This window comes from Antedon mediterranea, chromosome 10, assembly GCF_964355755.1.
Source record: "Antedon mediterranea chromosome 10, ecAntMedi1.1, whole genome shotgun sequence".
Taxonomy (NCBI): domain Eukaryota; kingdom Metazoa; phylum Echinodermata; class Crinoidea; order Comatulida; family Antedonidae; genus Antedon; species Antedon mediterranea.
This window is the reverse complement of record NC_092679.1, coordinates 14,859,775-14,884,740: the sequence shown is the minus strand read 5'-3', so window position 1 is coordinate 14,884,740 and position 24,966 is coordinate 14,859,775. Positions and strand designations below refer to the sequence as shown.

Genomic DNA, 24,966 nt, shown 5'->3' with positions numbered 1-24,966 from the left:
TAGAATGAATAATGATAGTCTCTGTTAAGGGGACACCTCTGGAAACTGTCTCCTGTAGGGTTGTCTCTGAACAGAGGTTAGCCATGTGTTTTAAATATATTTCTTCTCGTTTATATCAGAAGAAACTGTCCCCTGAGTAAGGGTGTCCCCTGATTAGAGGTGTTCCAAAGGAGGGGTTGTACAGCAAATTAAATTTAAATACACCGTTATTTATTTCAAGTTTCTGATGATTTTCATTTTTTAGGAAGCGAAAAGGAAAGTCGAGAAAAACTTTTCAGACCATCAACAGTATAGTCTAAATTGTGATGAGTTTGAAGCTTGGCACAGCCAAACAGTTCAGACACTACAAGCCTGTAACTCATGCCAAGGGTCACGGAATGAAGTGATAGATAGATTTCATATTGTTCAGGTAGGATACAGAACATATTCAATTAATGAACCTATATAATACAATATCATATTATTTTTTCGTAATTTTGTGTCTTTGGTTTGGAGCATAGTTTTTAGATAAAAATCTTTATTATATGGTACTTTTATTTTCTTTATTTTAGGATGTATTGTCGACAAGACACAAAGGACAGACTTTTCTAAACTCTGTGACGTCTAAAGGAGAGCGGCTCTTATTACAGTCATCTGATGCCGGTAAAGCTCAGGTGCAGTCAGTATTAGATACCTGCAAACGCCAGTACAATGACGCCATTGATACAGCCACAAAGCTTAAGAAACAGATTGAGGAGGTAATGCAGTTGTGGAACACGTATCTCTCCAGTAAAGAGAAGCTGGAGAGCTGCATGACAGATGTGGAGAAGCAGGTTGATGGACTAAAAGAGCTGAAATCTACCGTTGCTGAAAAGAAAGTTCGTCAAGATAGAGCAAAGGTAGGTGTACTTTGTTATGTGCTAAAATTAGAAGTACAACATTTCGTGAATATGAAGTTCAGTCAGACAGACACATACAATATGGTGTATTTCAGTATCATTATCAATTTACCATTTATGCCTAGTTTCCCTGCCTGTACAGTCTAACATCACCATTAATTTTACAATGGCTACAACACAGCAAGTGTAGCTGTACTGATAAACATAGGATCTCTCACATCTGAACATTTCATCACCAATGCTCTTCTATTGATTATTATTAGTACTGTAAATAGAAAACTCTGATTGCAAATAGATAATTTGGCCTCATTAGAAACTAAGTTTAAATGATTATTGAACTTGTATGTAGGTACTACAAAATGAAGCTCTAAGCCACAAAAGATATCATAATTTAGTCAACCAAGCATCTGAACAGCTAATTGAGCTCAATCCAGGCTCCAGTGAACTAAGTGAGGAGGTTTCTGAACTTGGGAACAAATATCAACAGCTTTTAAATGCTTTAAAGGTTTGTCATATTAAGTTTACTTTCCAAAGTTTCTTCTATTGTTTATTTTACTTTACACTATCACTTGTTAAATTGTATGTTTGTTTATGCCATGCTTTCTTTGGAGGTAACAGCCTATACAATATGGTCAAGTAAAGTTATATGAATGAATATTTGTTTCTGTCCAGGACCTTTGTGAAAATGCCACTGAAGTTGTCAAAGATCATCAGAAGTACCAGAAGAATCTGCAAGATTTCAATGACTGGTTGAAGGAAGCCAGGCAGAAGATTACAATGGTGTCTGATACAAGTGGCAAAAGACAAGTGGTGTATGATAAACTTGGAACTGCGAAGGTTTGTATGCTAAATTGTTCTTACTTGGGCTAAATGTAGTAAAAGATGCAAATACATGTTTACTGTTTATTATTTATTTCTTGTATTGTTTTATATAATCTATAGGAACTATTTGTGCTAATGGAAAAAGGTAAACAGCTTCTTGATGATGTGAGTGAGATCAGTAAAGTAGTCCTTCCAAACACTGCTAACATTGGGCAAGTAGCAATACTAGACCAGTTGAACAAAGCTAAAGAGGATTATGAAAGCCTTCTGAATGCATTAAATGCCAGCAAAGCCAAGCTGGAGAACTGCGCAGAGCAATGGAGTAGCTATGATTCTACAAATGCTGAGTTGCTCTCTTGGATGGAGTCTTATGAGGATGAACTTGCCACTGGGGTCAAACCTCAGACAGAACTAGAACAGAAAGTATCGCAAAAGCAAAAATTCAAGGTAAGATAATATAGATATTTAGGGGAAATTGTATTGGGTCCTAAAGATGTCCCCTTAATAGTGGTTCTACTGTAAATATTGTAGATTTATTAGTTTTCTTGTCTACAACTGTTCAGGTGGTCAATGCTTAAAGTAATTTTTACTTATTTTAATCTCCTTTCACACATTGTCTTTTTTTTCTTTCGTATAGTTTATATTATATATCTGTTCCTTTTGTTCAATGTTTGGAAAATAAATAAATGAAACGAAACGAAACGAACTGTATTATGTTTATTGTGTGGCGGGTCTTTTCCAAATTTGTAGGCTAGTGAATATTGTCAATCAATGTTTACATTATTAATTTTGAAGTTTCAAAGAAGCATTAATTGTATTCTAATCTTATTTAATTCATTTATTTGAATAAAACAGGACCTTCAAGACAACATCGTAGCTAAACAGATAGACTTTGAGACGTTGAGCAGCCAAGCTCAGTCACTGTTGGAGACAAGTGCAGGTAATGTCGGTGTAGCTAGTGATGCAACCAGAATGACGACAAGATTTCAAAAACTTGTTATGAAAGCAAAGGTATGTCAAATGTATTATTTTATTTTAATAGATCCTACCTCTACTTACAGTATTAGAATAACAGATTGTACAACTGTAATAAAAAATGGAGCAGGCACTTTGGTCAAGTCACTTATGACTAATTCTCTTGAACCTCATGATTTTTAGCAATTTTTGTTAATAAGATGTAATTCATCGTAATATCATAACATGCTCAGTATCATCTTCAGTTTTCACATGTATTCAAAATATACTGCTCATTATGCAATGGTTGTATTCAGAGAGAATATATATGTCAGTCTCAGTTAGAGCCACTGTATTGAATTTAATTAAACCATTAAACTTAATAATATTGTACTAGTGAACACAAATTGGTTTTTTTTTCTGTATATAGGAGGCAGTAAGAAAGTCTGAACAGGATAGTCAAAAGCATGAACAATACCAGAATGCATTGCAAGAGTTCAATAACTACATGGAGGCTGCTGAAACCAGTTTGAACGAGAATAAGAGTGTCATTGGTGATAAAAATACATGTGAGACACGATTGAACAATCTCTTGGTAAGACTATGAATATTTGTATTGTTATTTGTATCAACTCTGGCAATTACAAGCCCCTATAGTCAACTTAAGCCTCACAAATCTCCATCATTTTAGGTTAATGTTTAGATGACAAGCAGACCAAACATTTTTTTAACTGTATCATATTTTCAAGCTGTTTTTTTATTCAACTATGAATAGGATTTGTCAAATGACAAGAAAAGAGGGTCAACCTTACTTTCAACAATTGTGTCTAGTGCTGAGAAAGTTCTTCCTGCCACTGATCAAAATGGGCAAGCAAGCATTTCAGAGGATGTTAGTGCATGTAAGCAGCGATTTAAGAGTTTCAAAAACCAGCTGAATGAAAGTAAAACAGCTGTTGAGGACTGTCTTGCTGAGTGGAACCATTTTGAAGGGTTGCAGACAGAGGTACATCAATGGATTGACACCACAGAAGAGTATTTCAGTGAAGATCCAGAGTTAAAAAGTAGTTTGACAGAAAAAGAGGAACAACTTGAAAATTATGAGGTAACCTTTTTAAGTCCTGTTGACATTTGTACATGTTTTGATCCCGCAGCACTCCATTCCATGTGTGGCAACTTGCAGGGATCATGCATGGCAACTTGTGGAAGTTTCAGGAGAATGTGTGAAGTGCATGCACAAATTGTCAACATGATGACAATTTTTGCACAAGGTTGCCACTCCTTCAGTCATTCTTTCGACATGGTTGTGATATACCAGCACATTGGGGTATCCAACTCTTCCGAAAGATGCACTAGGTTATTTAAAGTGCAGCAAAGTGACTCATAATGAACGCATAATGAACCTGTACCAATATTTGCAGCACTCCGTACCTTAACCACACAACCACTCAACATAGCTACTTTAAATACTGAAAACAAATTCATATTAATTCTAGGTTGTGTAACCTTAATTCTTGTATTAAAATTACAAAAATGATATATGTTTTCAGGAGAAGCTTGAGAGTGTGACTGCACATGAAGCTGCCATAAAGAAGTTGTCCACCACATGTGACAGATTACATCACATGACTGATGACGAAGCTGTAAAAAATGGCACTAATGATACTACAGCCAGATATGAGACACTGGCCCAAGTTGCTATGGTTGGTAAACATGAATTTCATAAAGTCTTTCAACAGAGTGGTACCAATAACTATTTATTAAACTAAATGAAAGAAAACCTGTTTAGGTAGTCAGGTTACTGAATTAAATGTCCAGTAAAGCATGGCTGTGATATGTAACGACACATGAGTAAGTTAGTCTTTATTTAAATCTCAACATCTTTGATATATTTCAGTGTTATTGTGAGACAGTTAACAAGAGAGTTGCTGATCATCAAGAATTTGCCAAAGATTTGATGTCTTCCAACGATTGGCTTCAAGAAAGCCAAAGGAAGCTTACAGAGTCCTCTTGCTTAGATGGTGATATATCTGCTATCCAGAATAGAGTGGACAATGTTCAGGTAATTCTTCATTAAATAGAAAACTATAATATGTGTTTCATCTTTCTTCTCACTATAAAGAGTGCTTTTGGCAGATAGCTACAAAAACTTAAAAGTGATGTCAGTAGGCCTACTAGGTGATTTGATGTGCTCCTCTCCATATCAGCTTTTGTGGTGTTATGATTTAAAGGATTTAGAATATAATCATAGTTACTATATTGCCCTTTTTGTAGGAATTAATTGATTCATTACCACAAGGAGTTTCAAACTTGAAAGAATGTGAAAGACTTGCAGAAGTCGTCATTGAGTCAACTCTTCCTGCTGGCTGCAAAGAAGTTGAGGACATCCTGTTGACATCCAGACGACAACTTGAAAGTCTGGAAAAAGATGCTACAGGGTTGAAAGACAAGTTAGAGGTGTGCAGAAGACAATGGGAAATGTTCCAAGACTGTGTCAATAAGATCACAACTTGGTTGACCGACATTGAGACTAAGTTAGCAGGGGATCTTCTGCTAAAGAAGGATTTGCAGGAAAAAATTGAGCAACAGTCAGAATATAAGGTATGGTGTACCAATTGGTACAATGTATGGTGTACCAAAGGGTACAAGGTTTGGTGTACCAAAGGTTACAAAGTATTGTGTTACTCAATAAATTATAAATTAATTTATATAAAAATAGCATGCATTGTCTGAAGTACTGTATGTGTTTTTATCTTTTAGAAACTTCTGGATGATGTTATTGAACATGAAGCAAATTTTATAGAAGCTTCAGAAAAATCCAAACCACTCCTTGAGACCAGTGATGTTGATGTTTTGATCAATGTTGAATTGGATGAAGTTGGACATAGATATCATAATGTTAAGGAAAAAGCTATGGTAAAGAGCCAATACATCTATATTATTATGATAGTTTTAGTCCCAACTCCTTTGTACTCTGTCTGTAAACCATGAATTAGTTACTTGAGTCATTTGCACTGAGGAAACTTCCACTTTCCCAAAATTATTTAGCCATTTTAGAACAGCGATTTTCCACAAAATTCCACAATACTTAAAAGTAGGCCGAGCTCCATAATAATCGATTTGTTAATTGTGGAACTTACGACGATGAAGAATGTTGAACCATCTCTTGAACCATATGTCCCAATATGGGATCCCAACATGTGCCACGTGTGATTTACACTTACTTATAGATACTTGTACACGTTACATTCAAATTTGAGATTGTTTACAAAGGAATGAGCTGTTTATACAAACAATACATTCATGCACATTGGGAATAATGTTAATGTCATAGTGCAAACAGTTCTCAATAAATCATTTTTTATTTACAGTCTGCTATTTTAAATGCACAAACGGTATGCAATCTATACATTCCTTTTACCAATGTAGCCTACAGTGTAGCAATGAAATGTACATTAACTTCCCTTCTCAGGTAACCATTTTAAAAACAATACTGCTTTATATATTACAAGTATGATATGCCATTTTGCAGGAATTGTACGAACGTTCACAGAACCGTGTTAAAGATCACAAAATGTATGATCAGTGTTTTGAAGAGTTTGATACAAACTTGGATACGGCAGAAAAGACAATTGAAGCGCAAAGTCACCTAGATGGTAGTAGAATGGATGTGGATGCAAGACTTGCAATTGTTCAGGTAAATTTTAAAAAGTTTGTGTAAAACAAAAGAAGAACAGAACTTCCTTTTACAATTTTTAGAAAAAATTTTTCTGAAGGTCAAAAAAGTCCCAAATTCTTTAATACTATTTAGTTATTCAGAATACCAGACTTCCTAGAAAACTAACAATTTAGAACTTGCATTTGGAAAAGTTGGCAATAAACACATCAAAGAAATATATATGTACTCCATATTCAGCATATATTGTTGCATACATGTATATAGTGTTATATGAAAGCACTTGATTTGCTTTACAGGATATCTGCAAGAAGTTGCCAGAAAATAAGTCAAAATTATCTGCTTGTTCAACAAAATATAAACAAGTTTTACAGCAAACTAATGATGAAGGCCAAACCCTTTTGACCAATCAGATAAAAGATTTGCAGCATCGTTCCAGTGAACAAGCTACAACGGCAACTGAGGTGGAGAAGAACCTTGTTGCAAGGTCAGAGTTGTGGCATGCATTTAAAGAGAAATCTGAAGGATTTGCAAACTGGCTGACAGATGTGGAGAAGGTGTTAGAGGATGAACCAAAGAAACTTGTCGATCTTGAAGAGAAGAAGCAACAATTTGCAATATATGCAGTATGTTAAGATTACCTTTGTTTAGAACTGTAGTTTTAAATGTCAGAAAACACACACATACTTATTGTTGTTACTGCTACTTTGGTAATTTAATTCATCATGATGGTGCGCATGTTCTCTAATCGAGGCCTTTCCATTAAGGGTGTCAGGGCCTGTGGCCTAGGCTGCAGGAGGCGGAAACCACTAACCTTATAGCTTAAGATAAAGGGACTTTTTTGTTTCTTGTGGCCATATTCAGTATTTGAACCCTTCCAAATTATATTATCTAAAAATTATGATTATGATTATCTGAAATCAGTAAATCTTAGTTTTTTGTCTCAATTGTTTTTTGTAAATTCATAATTCTTCAATTTGTTTTCTTCAGGGTATTTCACATGACATTGAAAAACATAAAAGTCAGTTGGAAGAGGTTGATCATTTATCACAGGAACTGCTTACATTGGATACTGGTGATACAGATGTCAAAGGTCAACTTCAAGACTTAGTCCATCGATACAATTCACTAGAATTGAGGTCAAAGGTACTTACCTGATATTAAAATATCTAGTTTCACATACTTACATCAACATATCAAATCAGCTATCAAAAACAATATCTGTTTTGCATTTATCTTTTTACTTTTATTCAGACAGTTATCAAACTCTTTGCTAGCCCAAAATATATGCTTTCCATGAAAGTCGGATGTTCTAAATGCATTTTGTAAGGAAAGAACTCTGTACTTCAGGGGGAGTTTTCAGTGTTTTGTCCAATTTCAATTAATGTAATGGCTAATTCATATATAATATCTCGGTCTACTTTCTTTGTATTTAAATATCTTAATTAATTTTCTAATTTTTTAAGAAATTTGCAAGATAAAATAAATATTTTTCATTCATAGAATTTGACAGAACCAATGCAGAATAGCATCACTGATCATCAGGATTACCATGACGCTTTGAAAGAAGCTGAATGTGCCATGCTTCAAATCTCAAACAAACTGACTTCTTGTAGTCCTTTACCAGAGGGCGGTCTTGAAGCCACTCAGGCACAAATGGCTCAACATCAGGTAAATAAGAATACTTTATTTTTTTATGTTTACTGGTTGAAGTTCACTTCAGCTTCAAATATTGGTCAATATTCTGTTTATATTTCTTGGTTGACTTTCATGTTGCCTTATGGTAATTGGGAAGCTTCGTTATGGCAATATGCTTTTTTCTTTTATTTGTCAAATATTGTTCTATTTGCTTGATGATATCTCATTGTGTGAAAGATTGAAATTGGATTTATTTTATATGTCAGAAAATATATTCAACAAATAACGAGGCATTTCCAAGATAAAATGTTAAGGTAGTGAAAGGTTGGAGCACTTTTAATATAGCTTAGTTGTAGTCTCGATTCAAATATACAATTGCAAATCAAAGAAGAATATCAATATTATAATACTGTACAGTTCAGTTATTTTGAAAATGGAATATAGCAAATTTATTGACTCAATTATCATTTATAAGAGATGATTTATTTTTCTAAGCGAATCTGAGAATATAGCAGGATATATATGGCTAGTTTTTTTAACACTACCACACTCCACTCCCTACCAATATAACTCATAAATAAAATATGATGTACTACTTGTGTTGAAAATGTTTGTAGTATGTTTGTTTAGGTACTACTTTTTTATATTCTAACTTTGCTTGGAACTTCTCTGTTTTTATTATACTTTTGAATGACCCCTTAAGTTTTCTTAAGCCTATTTTTATCCTTATTAATGTTATTTTGTGTTTGCTTTTGTGTAAATTCTGCATTTTGTTACTTGCTTGCATATCGTTTATTAATCTATTATTATTTAGTTTTGCATGTGTGTATACTTTTATGTTAGGGCACTCTTCGCGAACTAGCAACCTGTGCAGCCCAACTTGAAGGGCTACAGACCAAAGCAAACAACATAGCATCATCATCCAATGAAACACCAGAGCTTAAAGAACTGATCGATGAGCAGCTATCTAAGCTAGATGAAGCATTGAACGCTGTGAGCAGAAATGCTCAAGAGATGCAAGTACAGTTGCAAGATTCTATGCATAAGCAACAGGCATTTGAAGAAGCAGTTAATAAGTGCTCTGATTGGATGCAGACTGTTGATAAGGATTCACTCAGTCAGCCAATCACGGCTCAAGGTCTTGATGATGCTCAAGATCAGCTTTTAGCGGTGCAGGTAAAAAGGAATCTGCTGTGCCGTTAGCCTAATATTATTACAACTAACAATTACTAATCATATTTTCACTTTGTGTGCTTGTAGATTGTTTTAGTGCATGCATATTTCTTTTCTGTAATTAATCACTTAAAATATTTGTATAAAATGATTAATTATTAGCCCTGGTGGAAGAATAGTGTTTTCAGAATTCTTGACACTTCATGGCTGTTTTACTTTACCATTTTTATGTAGCTTTTTGCTTACTTTATTTTGTATCTTCATTGAAATCCAGCCACTGATACAGTTTTCAGTGATTTACATTTGGAAGTATGAATTAATTATTATTTTAAACATTTGAATAACTTCTGTAGTAAAGAAAGAAGAAAAGAAAAACTTATTTCTAGCTCGTTTCAAAGATTAAGTACAGTTTGAACTTTGTCATAGTACATTCATTTTTACATTCATCATTCACCTCTGCTAATATAGTATGTATTGTATGCTAAACATTACACCTAGTTTATAGTGAAATAAGTATAGTATTTCTCATTAATTTTACAACATATATATACAGTACAATAAAAAAAAATTGTTATTAGATAAACAAGCTCTATGAATTTTTTTCTAAAAATAATGCTTCATTATTTAATATTATGTATTATTTAGGAGATAATAATTAGTTAAATTTAATATTTTAAACAAATACTTTAAAGAGGAAAATTTACTTGTAGCTTAATAGTTTCTTTGTTTTTACTGTTTTCCCTAATTACTTAAATTCACTTAATTCCAATTTCTTGGCATAATACCTCTACCTACCTTAATATTAACACAGCCTAATTGATACAACCATATAAGCGTACTGTATATAGTTAGGCTATAAAAATAGTAATAATGTGAACCATTCGTCGTAGGAAATTTTGGACAATGCCGTGTCTCACCAACAATTGCTGTCTGCTGCAGAGGACAGAGTTGAAGCATCTGGTGATGATTCTTTCACAAAATCAAGAGCGGGTCATGTGGAACAGCAACTGAATGTTTTAATTGAAACGGTAAATGTAAAGTATTTATAAATTACAGAACCGACATTTTTTGTGTTTATGAAAACCTTTAAACAATATTATATTAGTTGTATTGTATTATTATTAGTAGATATTAGTGTCCAGATTAATTTTATAATGTTGTAATCGTCACTTTAGGTTGATTTTCGATTAAATGAAATGAACAATCACATTGGACGTTGGCAACAATTGGAGAAGACACTGAGTGACCTTCAGGCATGGGTCACTGAGATGGCTGCTAAGATTGAAGAAGAGAAAAAAACACCACTTGAACTGCAAAAATCGAAAGCTCGTCAAGCTATTCAGCAGTTACAGGTAGGGATACTAGTACTATTAATTGTGGGCTCAGAAACGTGTGTTGCATGTCACGACATTGATTCCCCACTCAAAAAATTATACCATGATAACAAGTGTTAATGCAACTCTGAGTTGGAGTCATTGTAAATGTTGAGGAATAACTTGTGACTCACAACAGACTTTGCTGAAGCATACAACAACTTCTCTTTTATATTAAGGGTCCTTTCATGTCATACAGTTGCCACCAAACGACACTCATTCGTATGTCTGCAACCCCAAGGTACACTGTTGCTGATAATTGTATTCTCTCGCATAGTTAAATTGAATACACAGAAAAAAACATGTACTAAAAAATAAGCTGGAGGTAACCCCCTACCTACTCTTCAAAAAGTTGTGTTCTTTATATTTCACATGTGTACTTTTAAACTCCAGGTGAGAAGAACCATAACTGTCCAGAAACCAAGGTAACTCCCTACATTTTCGAATGTAGGAATCGGACTACAACTACGGTTGTAAGAAATGGAACTTTCCGTAGTCTGATTTTAACGAAATTAAATTGTTTTCAACAAAGCAATCAGACTGCGCATATGATTTATATATGGATATGTTTTGTTGTTGATACTGAATACTAACAGTTGTTTTATATCTTTTTATAGAGACATGGCGCTCCACTTTATAAGAATTATTTTTGCTGTTGCATTTATACATAATTTTCATTTCACGTTTAAATTTGTTTTATTTTAGGAATTACTTGGATTAATAAAAGGTAAAAATCCAGAAATTCAAACCTTGGTCAACAAGTATCAAAGACTGAGTAGTGTTCCAAATAAAGACCTTGACCAACTGCAGGAAGATCTGAAGAGTTTGGTGGATTCTACCAAAGACCTGATCAAGCAACGAAAGAATGACTTGAAGCTGCTGGAGAGTTACCTTAAAGTACGAAGTCTTGTTGGAGACCTACTGGAGAAGACAAGCAAAGAGCTGGATATGTTGGAAAAGGAACAGATTATGTCCACTGCTTCCAAGCTTGAAATGTCAAAGGTCAGTAATACTATATTAATTTTAAAAATATATGTTTAGAGCCTAGTAAAAATAGGTGTTTAAATAATATACGAATGAACAAAAACATTTTTGAAGTTGTAATTTTATCCTTCGAAAAAATCCTGACATGTGATTGGGCTTGAACCCAGGACCCTTGGAGTGGTAGCCAAGCATCACAACCACCAAGCCAAGGATTATCTTGAACCTGTGTTGATATTATGGCTATGGTTTTTGATGCCTCTGTTTAAACGCTCGGCCACTTGATTGATTGATTGATTGATTGAATTTATTTGATGCTCAACATTAAAATAACAAACAGACAAAAGACAAAATAACGAGCATCAGGAACACCCATTAGGCCGGAAAAACCAGCCCATTTCCAATGGGGTCCAAATTGCACATAACAAACAAGAGAAAATACAACATTAATAAAACTATAAATATATAAATATACATTAAAATAAAGCCCAGTAAAACAGAAAAATTAAAAGAGAAAGCAAACAAGAAATGAGAAAAATTGCACGTAATCAAGACCATTATAGTTATCAAAATTATTCTAAATATAAAATATTGCGTTCAAAATGTTTTTTAATATGAGATTTGAAGGTAGTTAAGTTGGAAATTAATTTTAAGTTTGATGGAAGAGCGTTCCAGTCTTTGATAGCAGAGAAGAAAAAAATAGAATGAGACTGTTTATTTCCTTTAAGTAGAGGTAAAACCAGATTAACATTACGTTGGCGTGTGTTATGTGTGTGGATTGTGGATGTCCGTGAGAAATGTTCAGATAGATATGGAGCTGCATTGTTATTGACAATTTTATGAACATTACAAAGCCTGAGAAATTTTACTCTACTTTCCACCTTAAGCATGCCAATGTCTGATAACTCCTTCTGACCAATATGAGATCGTGGTCCGAAACCGTAAATAAAACGCACAAATTTGTTCTGAGTGGTCTGTAGTTTTTGCTTCAAAACTTTGTCAATACCTTCATACCAAGTCGAAGCACAGTAATCAAACAAGCATTGAATTAAGGCAGGGCATAACAGTTTTTTTGTGTTTTTGTCCAAGCAACTAGCCTGACCATATAAATACCTTAATCTACTATTCGCCTTTTTTATAACACTTTTGGCGATGTTGTTACAAGAGGCAGAACTATCAAGTTCTATACCTAAATATTTTACTGACTTAGAACCCGTTAAAGTAAGGCCATGAGAAATAATATTGAAAGATCGTAAACGTTGAAGTCGTTTTTGGGTACAAAATATGATAGATTCAGTTTTACTGATATTGATAGATAGTTTGTTATCGACAAGCCATACTCTACATGAATCAAGAGCTTTACGAGTGTCTTCACTTATCAAGTTAGAGAATCCTAGTAATTCGAGAACATTTTTATAATTCGTAGATTGAGTACAATCTCTGTTAGTATTTATGTTAAAATCACCATTTATGATGGTTTCAAGGTTGTTAATTTTATTTACAGTGTCTTCGAAAAAGTTTAGAAAATTGTTGACATTCTGTTCAGGAGGACGGTAATAGGTTCCAACAACGATTGGTTTTGTATCCGGGAGGTTGAGTTCAATCCATACTGATTCAACATTATTGTCCATTAAATCTTCTCTCTTGGTAAACGCTTTGTCCGTACGCACATACATACATACTCCACCTCCTCTACGAGAAGATCTATCATTGCGAACTAAGGTATATCTATCTATGTTTACTTCATTATCAGGAACAGTCTCATCTAGCCAAGACTCGGTGATGGATATAACTGCTTCAACATACATTGAAATAGGCAATAGAAAATGATTGTTTCAAGGATTTTAAACATCTACTACAATCACCAAGGCTGTCATTTAATTTATTTCTAAATCAACCGTCTAATCACACATTTTGCATTATAAACTTTTCAACAAGTACAAGTTTATAATTAAAAAGAACATTGATTATCATTTATAATGGAATATCAGGAATAACGTTATGTTTACCCCAGATTTAAAAGAATGCCAATCAATATGTGCTTTGGCCATCCAATTAAACAAGATGGCTATGAATGTTTACATTCAGTATACAGTACTGTATATATATTCTGGATGTTTTAATTTATCATTTTGATTTAGCTTTTTGCTTATTTTATTTTGTATCTCCTTTGAGATCGGAGAATCTGCAATTTTTTCAGTAATTTTGATTTATATTCTCAACAACAGTAGCATGTTTGATATTTACTAATTGTCTGAATTATAAAACCAAAACATAATACATTCCAAGCCAAAGTTTTAAGAAACCATTTTGACATATTCCATAAAATAATTCCTGTAATTGTATCTAAATTATTGTAAATTATTTCCCTTAAAGGTATATTGTTCCCCTCAAAAATAATTTGGTTAAATTATTAGTACAGGCTATATGTGACATTTATCCTATGTAACCTTGAAAAAATTCTAATAAAAGGTCTTTTGGTATTTTCTTGTAGCTTTAGGTGTGAATAAATACCAAAAAATTTTTGCAGCCTTCTAGTTGCTGCGTTAGTGAGATATTGAGGGTCAAATGTCAGTGACCTTTTTGTGGCATTTGATGGCTCATAACTCCTCAACTCCTGGGTTTAAAAAGACAAATGTTGTGCCTACATCTATGTTTTAGTGGTCATACAACAAAATAAAGTTTTTGCAAATTTCGGGTTACTTGTGCCATTGGTCAGATAGTCGGGTCAAAGGTCATTGACCTTTATTCATTAATAACTACTGCTAGTCTAGGACCTTGGTAAGATTTGTATGCATTTTATTTAGGAGAGAATATCTCAACTGTTATAGGATAATTAGACCCCAAGGAACAACATGGGATATGTGCCAAATTCGTTATCTGGGGCGAACATGCCCAAAATCGGGGTCAAAGGTTAGAAATGTGTGGTTCTTATATCTCGACAACCACTTGTCATACAGATTTGCTTTTGGTGTCAAATTGTTCAGAATATACATATTTATAATCAGTCTAACACAACTTTTACCCCAAAAAATGACCGGAAATGCTTTTACTGACCTTTGACCAAAAAATGACCAAAAAAACACATTTTCGGGTTAAATTATTCCATAAAATGTCAATGGACACACTGTATGGTATAAAATGAAAGCATATACCCATTGCTACCCAACTTGTATTAAACATTTTTAATTAGGAATATAACTTTATGGAAAATGTGCATAATTGACTTCAGTATTTAGAATTATTATTAATTTATCTTTATCAACTGGTACGACCTTTCCTGATGATTTGAAGTTGGGTCTAGTTACACTTATTTTAAAGACGCCTTCACATACTTGCATGGCAAATTTTCGATCTATTTCTAATGTCGCTTTCTTATCCAAGATCCTTGAGAAATGCGTTGCTTTAGATCTCAAACATTTTCTTGACGACAATAATCTGTTCGACCCTCTTCAATCAGCATATAGAAAGCGCCACAGTACAGAGTCAGCCATTCTCAAGGTGCATAAAGATATTATTTTAGCTCTGGATAAAGGTAATTGTCTTTTTTCTGTGTACCTCGACCTGTCGGCAGCTTCTGATACCATGGACTATTCCATTATTATTGCAAGACTCTCGTCTATTGGTATCCGTGGATCTGCTCTAAATTAGTTCAAGTCATATTTGTCTTCTGGGAAGCAGCAGGTCCAGATTGGTAATGTCAAATCCACCTCTATCGACCTGAAATGCGGTGTTCCTCAAGGATCAATACTGGGTCCAGTATTGTTTTTAGTTTACACCTCGCCCATGAGTGATATCATTAAAAGACATTGTGTCCAATATCATGTGTACGCAGATGATACATCAGCTTTAATTCAGCAGAGTTTAATGAGGCGAAGTCGGTTATCGAAGCTTGTGTTGTTGATGTTCAGGATTGGCTAACTAAAAACATGCTCTTTTTAACCCTGGTAAAACAGAAATCTTATTTATTCATTCAAAACACTTCAAGAAATTGGCCATTGCTAGAAACATCAATCACATCATCGTTGGAGGTTAGATATATCGGAGTTGTATTTGACTCAGCAATGATTATGTCCAGACATATCAAGAACATTAGTAAATCTAATACCTACCACCTTCGTAACATAAGATCAATTCGCAAATCCTTAACCCACTCCTCGCTTATTAAACTTGTCCATAAACTAATAACATCACGGTTAGACTACTGCAATGCCATTTTGTTTGGTCTACCAAATAAAGAACTTAATAAACTACAACTAATTCTTTTCTTTTTTATACCAAATATTTCATTACAACGCTAGAATTATTTCACCCAAAATAAACTTACATTAATTTATACTCATTTTTGTCTAAATTTAATAAAACTAGATGGTTCTCGAATACACAGTAATTTCAGCGTAAAAAAATGCTTTTTTTTTAATGTACGTACTGCAGGATGATAATAGTTATTATTGTTTACAGAAACGAATTAAATAGACACGATGATTTATGTATTAAACTGAAATTAGCACACTGGGAATTACTTCCGAAAGAGAACCTTGTCACAAAATGAGTCCAAATTTGTTATTTGGACTCATTTAAACAAACCCAATTTGTGTTTTGTGTGTAACATTAGGGTTGAGGGATGGGGAAGAGGATATGGGTACAAAGAAGAACAATGTTTTAATATATTCTTTATCTACTCAGTAACAAAATATGTTTTTCATGTTTAATAGGCCTATAAATAATATACCACTTGATACAGTAACACATTTGCGATTTTAATACTTTGTTAAAACTGTCACTGTTATAGTCCATTGAAATAGCATGTACATGTAACGATACACGTACCACTACAACGTTTATATTCTTTGTAATTATTAATTAATACAAACATTGAGAAGCAACTGTCAGTAGTACAGTTTATTTGTATATTGTACGTTTTGTATAACAGTAGGGCCTACTCACAGGCCTATAAATAATATACCACTTGATACAGTAACACATTTGCGACTTAATACTTTATTGTTAAAACTGTCACTGTCATAGTCGATTGAAATAGAATACGATAGTACATGTAACGATACACGTACCACTACAACGTTTATATTCTTTGTAATTATTAATTAATACAAACGTTGAGAAGCAACTGTCAGTACTACAGTTTATTTGTATATTGTACGTTCTATATAACAGTAGGGCCTACACTCACAGTAATACGTTTATTTGTACATGATTGTGTTATACATCTAACAGTACCCACACTCACAGTAAATTCAATGGCGACCACAAATGTTAATACGTATTTATTGCAATACTTACGCCCGTATTCTTAAACCGGACTTTAGTCGTAGTTCGAAGTTCGACTTGGAAAAGTCGTAGTTCGAGCTATTACTTCAAATTCGATTCAAAAACGAAGTAGTCGAAGTTTGCAGTTCGACTTAATGAAGTCGAGCTTTTAGTCGAGTTGCACACGTTACATTGGCCAATGACAAGAGAGTATTTGAGGAGCAGACGAAATTTTGCGCATTGATATCACTTTTCACTTCTTACAACACTTTTTACGCATCAGGACTATATACATGAAAAATAATTTTAATCGTTAATTATTAGAACAATATCAGTATTAATTTAACAGTGAAGTATATTTGATTAACAACAAATAAAATCTTCAAAATATATTTAGGAACCATGGCGGTACGGTAACTTTTATATTTTCTAGGCCTCCAACAAAGTATGATCGCCACGAACCACGCACTTCATAGCGTGACAAGAAAGCGCTAGGCCCCCTAAACATTCCATCGCGTGGTGAATTGCCGCATCTCCCATTGTCGCTATGGCGTGACGTAGCTCAAGTCGGACTTGCGCGAAGAAAATAATGTAATTTGTATACAGTTGTAAATAAAGATGATTTTCATTATTATAATTTATACCAATGTATATTTAATTAAGCTAATATAAATATAGATATTTCATTCTTCAATATCTGGCCAATATAACAACTCAATGACTGTTACGTTTTTTATAAACATCGTTTAAAAAACATTTAGTCGACCATTTAGTCTGCCCCCTCCAGGACTAAAAAAAATCGATCAAAATCCGTCTCGATTTAGTCGAGGTTGGCCTGATTTAGTCGGTGATTTAGTTGAAGTTCGGTTTATGAATTCAAATGACGTCATTTTTTTAGTTTTAGCTTGAACTACGACTAAAGTCCGGTTTAAGAATACGGGCGTATATCTATATATACGTTTTAGGTTAATTCCCCAAGGGCCAATAAATTTACCTACAGCTGGTGGTACTTGTGTTAAAGCAAAGAGTTATTATTGGAATGTTCCATTCATCGGAAATCAATACATTTGTATAAATGTATATTAAATCTATCAAAATAGTATGTTTTTAAGAAAATAGGTCTGTCTTCAACATTATGATGCTGTACTCGAGCTGTTCAACCGGTTTTCATCCATTAAAAATAATTATCGTAGGAGGAGATAGGAAAATGCGAAGCATCCTCGTATTATTGTATGCGTGTATTTTTCAAGATAGACATGCATTGGACAGTGTATACCACGATTGGAAAACACCCCTATACCAAATATGTCTTTTCAAACATTTGAATTATTTAATATCATAAATAAACCAAAATAAATTATCTGGTAATGTATACCCATTTTTGTCAAAAAGCAATAAAATATGCACATTTTTCACCAAAGTAGCATCATAATTACAGATTTGTATTACAAGTTGGATAGCAATGGATAGAATATTGTATGGGCTTTTATTTGATACCAAATAGTTCTTCCAAACACTTATTTAAAATTATTTAACATTATATAAATAAGCACAACAATTACGCTACTAAATATTCATTTTTTGTATAAAAGTAATCAAATTAGGCACATTTTCCATAAGATTAGATTCCTAATTCAAAAATGTTCAATACAAGTTGGGTAGCAATGGGTAGCATATTGTATATGCTTTCATTTGATACCATACAGTGTGTCCATTGACATTTTAAATAATAATTTAACCCGAAAATGTGTTTTTTGGTCAAAGGTCAGTAAAAGCATTTCCGGTCATTTTTTTGGGTAAAAGTTGTGTTAGACCGAATATAAATATGTATATTCTGAACAATTTGACACCAAAAGCAAATCTGTATGACAAGTGGTTGTCGAGATATTTGAACCACACATTTCTAACCCTTGACCCCAATTTTGGGCATTTTCGCCCCAGATAACGAATTTGACACATATCCTATATTGTTCCTTGGGGTCAAATTATCTTATAACAGTTGAGATATTCTCTCCTAAATTGAATGCATACAAATCTTACTCAGGTCCTAGACTAGCAGTAGTTATTAATGAATAAAGGTCAATGACCTTTGACCCGACTATCTGACCAATGGCACAAGTAACCCGAAATTTGCAAAAACTTTATTTTGTTGTTTGACCACTAAAACATAGATCTAGAAACCACATTTGTCTTTTTAAACCCAGGAGTTGAGGAGTTATGAGCCATCAAATGCCACAAAAAGGTCACTGACCTCTGACCCTCAATATCTCACTAACGCAGCAACTAGAAGGCTGCAAAATTTTTTTGGTAATTATTGACACCTAAAGCTACAAGAAAATACCAAAAGACCTTTTATTATGGAACGCCGTTTACGCAACATTTCGATGATATGAATTTTATGACGCGATATGTGAATGAAATGCATCGATATGAATTGAATGGCGTGATATATGAATGAAATGTTTTGAATTGAATGCTTTGAATTGAATTTTTTGAATGAAATGTTTTGATTGAAATGTTTTGAATGAAATGTTTTGAATAAAATGTTTTGAATGAAATGTTTTGAATGAAATGTTTTGAATGAAATGTTTTGAATGAAATGTTTGAATTGAATTGAAAAGTCAAACTATTGGCGGCGTATGTCATTCCCGCTCGAGATTTTTTTTCAACCTCTTAATAGGCGCGCCTAAGCATGGGTACCCTCATCTCCTTTCAACGCTGTCATCAATATGAATCCTTTACAGAGACTCCCTAACAGACCTGAAACATTGGAATACATATTTCCGAACCCAGATCTGTTAGGATTCTCTGTAAAGGCAGCGTGGAAGAAAGGAGATGAGGGTACCCAGGCTTAGGCCTAAGAGGTTGAGAAAATAATCGCGAGCGAGAATGACATACGCCACCAATAGTTTGACTTTTCAATTCAATTCAAACATTTCATTCAAAACATTTCATTCAAAACATTTCATTTAAAACATTTCATTCAAAACATTTCATTCAAAACATTTCATTCAAAACATTTCATTCAAAACATTTCATTCAAAATATTCAATTCAAAGCATTCAATTCAAAACATTTCATTCATATATCGCACCATTTAATTCATATCGATGCATTTCATTCACATATCGCGTCATAAAATTCATATCATCGAAATGTTGCGTAAACGGCGTTCCATATTTTATTAGAATTTTTTCAAGGTCAAACCATATATAGCCTCTACTCATTTTAATGTCTCATAACAGTTCATATATTCACTTTGACTAAATATTGGATTGAGAGAAAAAAGTGTTTACCTGAAAATACTACAATTTAAAGTTAATGGGTTTTTGGTTAAATTTAACAGTTTATTTCGTGTGAAGTGAACTCGTTTTTTTTTTACGGAAGAAAATAACTTCATTAAAACAGCAAATGGCCCATTTATTTTATTAATCTTCATTCAGTTTGTGGGGAAATTTAAAGTTTTTACAAAAAGAAAAAATCAGCAAATATGTTGTTTTGTCATTATATATAATGTGATTGACAGATACAGATACAATTGTCCATTTAAATAAGTTACAATCTTGACCTATCACTAGCAACATCATGGAGGAAGTAGTACTCATAGCAACACTCACAACAATTAAAGAGTTTTTAATATACTCAGAACGACCCCATGCTGAGCTATTTGCCTGTACTGACATGTAGCCAAGTTCATTAATTGCTCTTGTTACCCTCAGGCTTGGCCCTATAGATTACCTCCTTCAGATCAATAACTTTAATCTCTATAATACATGATGTGTATTGATTCTTGTTTGCCTTGACGTGAAGGTAAACTTTGTGTTCTCGTTTTTAAACCCTTTTTAAACTCTTGTCATATTGATAAAAACAGCTTTAGTAATTTGTCTTGATTAAGTTTGACTGTTTGGTCTTTGAATGTCTTACTTTTAAATAACTTTTAGTGTTTTAATTTGAATTTTTTATTTGAATTTGCCATGTCCAAATTAATTTATATTCTGAATTCAAAAAGTTGTTTGAATTGAATTAATAGATTATATATAATTAAAGATGTATTGTCCCCCAAAAACATGAAAAATGAAGATTAATTAAATCAAACTTTGAATAGGTTATTTTGTAGTTTCAATAAAGTGAATCACTTCCGTAGAAAAAAAAACGGAAACAAATAATGTTTCACTTATAAAATAACATGATAAATGGTTAAATTCATTCAAAAATCCATTGGCTGGCAGCCAATTTGACCATTTTATGCTTTAAATTCCAGTTTTTTCAGGTAAATAAATTTTTTTTCGATCCAATTTTTGGTCGAAGTCAATAACTATTATGTGACATTAAAATGGCATATTCAACAACAAAAATTTAAAAAAATTATTTTTCAGGGGGACAATACAAGTATGAACTTGGTAAAACATCAGAAAATTCTTAAATAATTTATGCCCTTCCCCTATTGAACTAAACTAAAATTAATTACGGTATTACTAATATTAAACTACTTTTTGATATCTTTTTTGACAGACTTAAATTAGTATCATCACTTTTCTTTTTAAACAATCCTAGATCCACCCCAGAGACTTATCGTAACCAGTACAAACATTTGAATGGTTGAAATATTTGTTGTTCATCTTCTGTATTTTAGACCATTAAGACACAGTCTTTTGACAAAAATGACTGACTGTAATTCAATTAGAATATTTATAATGGCATGTGAAGAGTGTATACAGGTACCGTAGGCATCTTACTCATAGACTACCAACACCACTGTTGGTTTGTGTAATTTATAGTTTGGTTAATATTAACATTGTTTATGATTACCATAGTAACAAAAAACTGCTAAATCAATATAAAATAAAAAAATCAATAAGAACCTTATTTAACGTGCATACATATACTAATTTAATCACCTTGTTGATTGTATAAGGTGATATATAAATAGCAACAACAATAGCTTGGTTTTATTGACTGGGATAATAATACAAATTTGATATGTTAGTTCTTGGTAAGCCTAATTCATTAGCATATTAAACCCCTCCCACTCTATCACTGTTATTTCTGTCTTATTGTTGTCCCTGGGTAGCAAAAAATCAATACTATAGTTGGTTCTAAATATTTTGTCTTGATTGAGGGAAGACGCTTTGGTAGAGGTTCATTCTCTAGTTATTGACATAATGCTAAGCATGTGTAGATATCTTGTGGATGTTCTGTAGACATTGTTGTCAAGAGATGGGAGTTGTGCGCTCTAAAGAGTCTGGTAACAGTGCACAAAATGAAAAACGACGCAGAAGTCCGGTTAGTATGTGGACTATTTTGGTATTAGAAGCAAATTTAATTTATAGAGTTACCATTTCAATAAAATGATTGACCATATTATAATATTGTCTCTCAAACTTTCTTCTTAATTAAGTAATAATAATAATTAAGGAAGGTTCACCACTATCTTTGGACCAAATTGTCCCCTATATGATTGTTTCCTGATGGATTGGCCTGAAGTAGTATTAAACATTTACTGTCCCTTATTTGTTTTAAAAGAAAATGTCGTCTTAATAGAGGTGTCCTCTGAATAGAGGTTTCCATAAGATTATATTTTATTATTAATTCAACAAATTATAATGACAGTATAGAAAAAAAATCAAATTCAAATAATGTATTTGCAGCATAATATAAGTTAGTCTTGTTGTTACATTGATTTTTATATAAACCTGTTACCTGTTTGACTGTAGATCTATTGTTATTGTTTTTGGTTAGTCAATATTTTCAGGGCCTGTTGTTTTTTAAAAGATAAACTTTGTTTGTTCTACTGTTGAGGGATTTAAAGTAAATAATCCTTTTACGGACATTTCAATTTATGTAATTACTTATCAATGGTTATCGTTGGTGTGCCAATACAATAATCCTAATTTCCTCACTGAGGACAAATATTAATACAAAATACAAAAAATAAATAAATAGTTTGAAATGTGCAAAAGTGTTTATGTTGCATTTAGTTTTGGTTTACATTAGTATTTTAATGTTTTTAAATTTATCAAAGCAATAATTGAAACAAAAATGAAATTATGAGTTTACTGCCTTATAAAATAGATAAAATAGCCTGAATACTAATCCTTTCTCAGTGCAAGTGAGAGTACTTGAAAAAGTAAAAAAATACCAATACCACTTTGTATATATCTGTCAAACTAGTTTTCTTTTCATTATTATACGCATCATCATATGCATATTTGCTTGTCGGCTTACATTACCTTAGTATCATAAATAAAGATCGTATGCAGTAGCATGAATCAACAGAAACTGTCAATATAAGCTTCATTTTAAAATCCAAACAGTCTTATTGTAAACCATCTCCCAATGGACTTGCTCAATATCAAAGAGATAATACAAAAAAATGCATGTCATTTGATTTGTGTACAGAAGCACTTGAGGTACATTTCTCTACCCATGGCCAGAGAAACAAGTGTGTTTCAACAAAAGAAGAGTATAGTTATTCACTTTATTTTATAGTAAAAAAGGGAGAGTGTTTTGCAAACAAATTACTGTATGTGCTTCTTTCATTTAAGAAATTATTTAACTTAAAGAAAACTCTCAGTCTGTACTGTATTGAACTATCCAACCTGAAAAAACGAAACTCTTTTGAAAAAAAAACGAATTTCGTCAAAGAACTAAGAACTCTGTTTAACTGATGTACATTTATGGTAACCTTATACAGAATAATATTTTGAAAATTAGTAGATTTTGTGAATTACCGTAGTATTTTTGTTTTAACATTTCCTAATATAGAAATTGGGTAGTGATATATCAAGACAGCTTCCAAGCCTTGTAAGCTTAGAGTCGTCCACCAATGAGATATCACCAAGATTGAGGCCTTTTGATGCTGCTGCCATTAACGAACACCTCAAGTAAGTACAGATACGACTACAGTAAGGCTAAGGGAACACCATTAGGATACAGCAAAGTGTCACCTGAATAGAAGTTGGCCATTGTTACAACATATCATTTCACAGAAAAAAAAACATATATTGCATCTATCGTTCGTTTAACAGGAAAGTGTCCCTTTCATAGAGGTGTCACCTGAATTGAGTGTTAACAGGGTTTAAACCGAATCAAAGAATATATATCACAAGAATGAGTTTTCCGCGATTTTTGCATGAGAAATTTGTAACAGAGAGCTCCAGTGAGTGATGCCCGCCCTCATAAGGGCGGATGTATACATACTAAATAAGACTTGATTTAATAGACATGATACATGTCACATTAAATAGAATTATGATGATAGTTTTTGCAATTGTAAACTATTTTATAATACATATTTATTAACAAACTAGTGTTTATTCACTTTTACAGACAATTATTTACTAACATGCTAAGTTAGTTCACAAAAAAGGCCTAACACAGCAACACCAAATATCAACGAATATTACTCAGCACGGCCTATTCTTTACCATTGCCGTGTACTACTGTACGCCCGGTAAATTAAGTATTGTTTTTATGATATAAATTAGTATAAAACACATGTTATTAATAGGAGAAAATGTTAAATGTCATTAACATTTATTTGTTTTACCAGAAACAAGTTAAATATAGGAATATTATTAAACTATCCTTCGTGAAAACGCGTAAACACCAACACGCCCGGTCACGCTATCGTAGCGCCCGGTTGATAAAGCAAACTGTTTATACGGCAGTTTTTACTAAATAAATTGCATAAAACGAACAATTAAATATCCAAATAGTATTTAACATGATGTTGGCATGTAGTTGATAACAATTTTATCATCGGAAAATACTCCGGTGGTCCAGCCTTTGATTAGTGAAACCTTCACAAAAAGTTGTATACATCCCAGATACATCCACACTTATGGCGGCGCCCTACCACATGGACAATATTACTGTTACAGGGAAAACCGCGGATTACTCATTCTTGTGATATATATTCTTTGACCGAATCCACTCATTCAAATCGGATAATTATCGGATAAATGCGATAATTTTTAACCTTTGACCTTAAGAACAAATTGTTGGGTTGTAATTGGGCATCTGGTTGTTTGGTAATGAACGATCATGCACACTTTATTGGTTAAAAATTTAACCGATAATTTTTTTTTGGCTGTGGAAACACTGCCTCAATTGCACATTGACAATGTTTTTATGCACCTAATTTTGCCTTGTTTCGTGGGTGATGGATAATGAACATTTCATTTTTTTAAACAACATATCAAGG

At 32.9% G+C, this 24,966-nt stretch overlaps 1 protein-coding gene across 7 annotated transcripts in view; it reads left to right on the top strand.

Annotated features, from left to right (window-relative positions):
- The window catches only part of LOC140059786 (muscle-specific protein 300 kDa-like), a 160,431-nt gene that overhangs the window by 49,113 nt on the left and 86,352 nt on the right, over positions 1–24,966 (top strand). For 6 of the 7 annotated variants that reach the window (XR_011847254.1, XM_072105689.1, XM_072105688.1 and 3 more), the window contains 21 exons: positions 245–409; positions 552–878; positions 1,228–1,383; positions 1,551–1,715; positions 1,821–2,147; positions 2,556–2,711; positions 3,085–3,249; positions 3,430–3,756; positions 4,202–4,354; positions 4,549–4,713; positions 4,926–5,252; positions 5,412–5,567; positions 6,184–6,348; positions 6,627–6,953; positions 7,318–7,473; positions 7,831–7,998; positions 8,809–9,141; positions 10,029–10,166; positions 10,314–10,490; positions 11,217–11,513; positions 23,526–23,644. Coding sequence is in view for 6 of the 7 variants with exons in the window: in XM_072105689.1 (XP_071961790.1) it covers positions 245–409; positions 552–878; positions 1,228–1,383; positions 1,551–1,715; positions 1,821–2,147; positions 2,556–2,711; positions 3,085–3,249; positions 3,430–3,756; positions 4,202–4,354; positions 4,549–4,713; positions 4,926–5,252; positions 5,412–5,567; positions 6,184–6,348; positions 6,627–6,953; positions 7,318–7,473; positions 7,831–7,998; positions 8,809–9,141; positions 10,029–10,166; positions 10,314–10,490; positions 11,217–11,513; positions 23,526–23,644 (4,469 nt within the window). In the remaining variant the exon portion in view is untranslated. The remainder of the gene's footprint in view (positions 1–244; positions 410–551; positions 879–1,227; positions 1,384–1,550; positions 1,716–1,820; positions 2,148–2,555; positions 2,712–3,084; positions 3,250–3,429; positions 3,757–4,201; positions 4,355–4,548; positions 4,714–4,925; positions 5,253–5,411; positions 5,568–6,183; positions 6,349–6,626; positions 6,954–7,317; positions 7,474–7,830; positions 7,999–8,808; positions 9,142–10,028; positions 10,167–10,313; positions 10,491–11,216; positions 11,514–23,525; positions 23,645–24,966) is intronic. The other variant, XM_072105692.1, reaches the window with a different exon arrangement.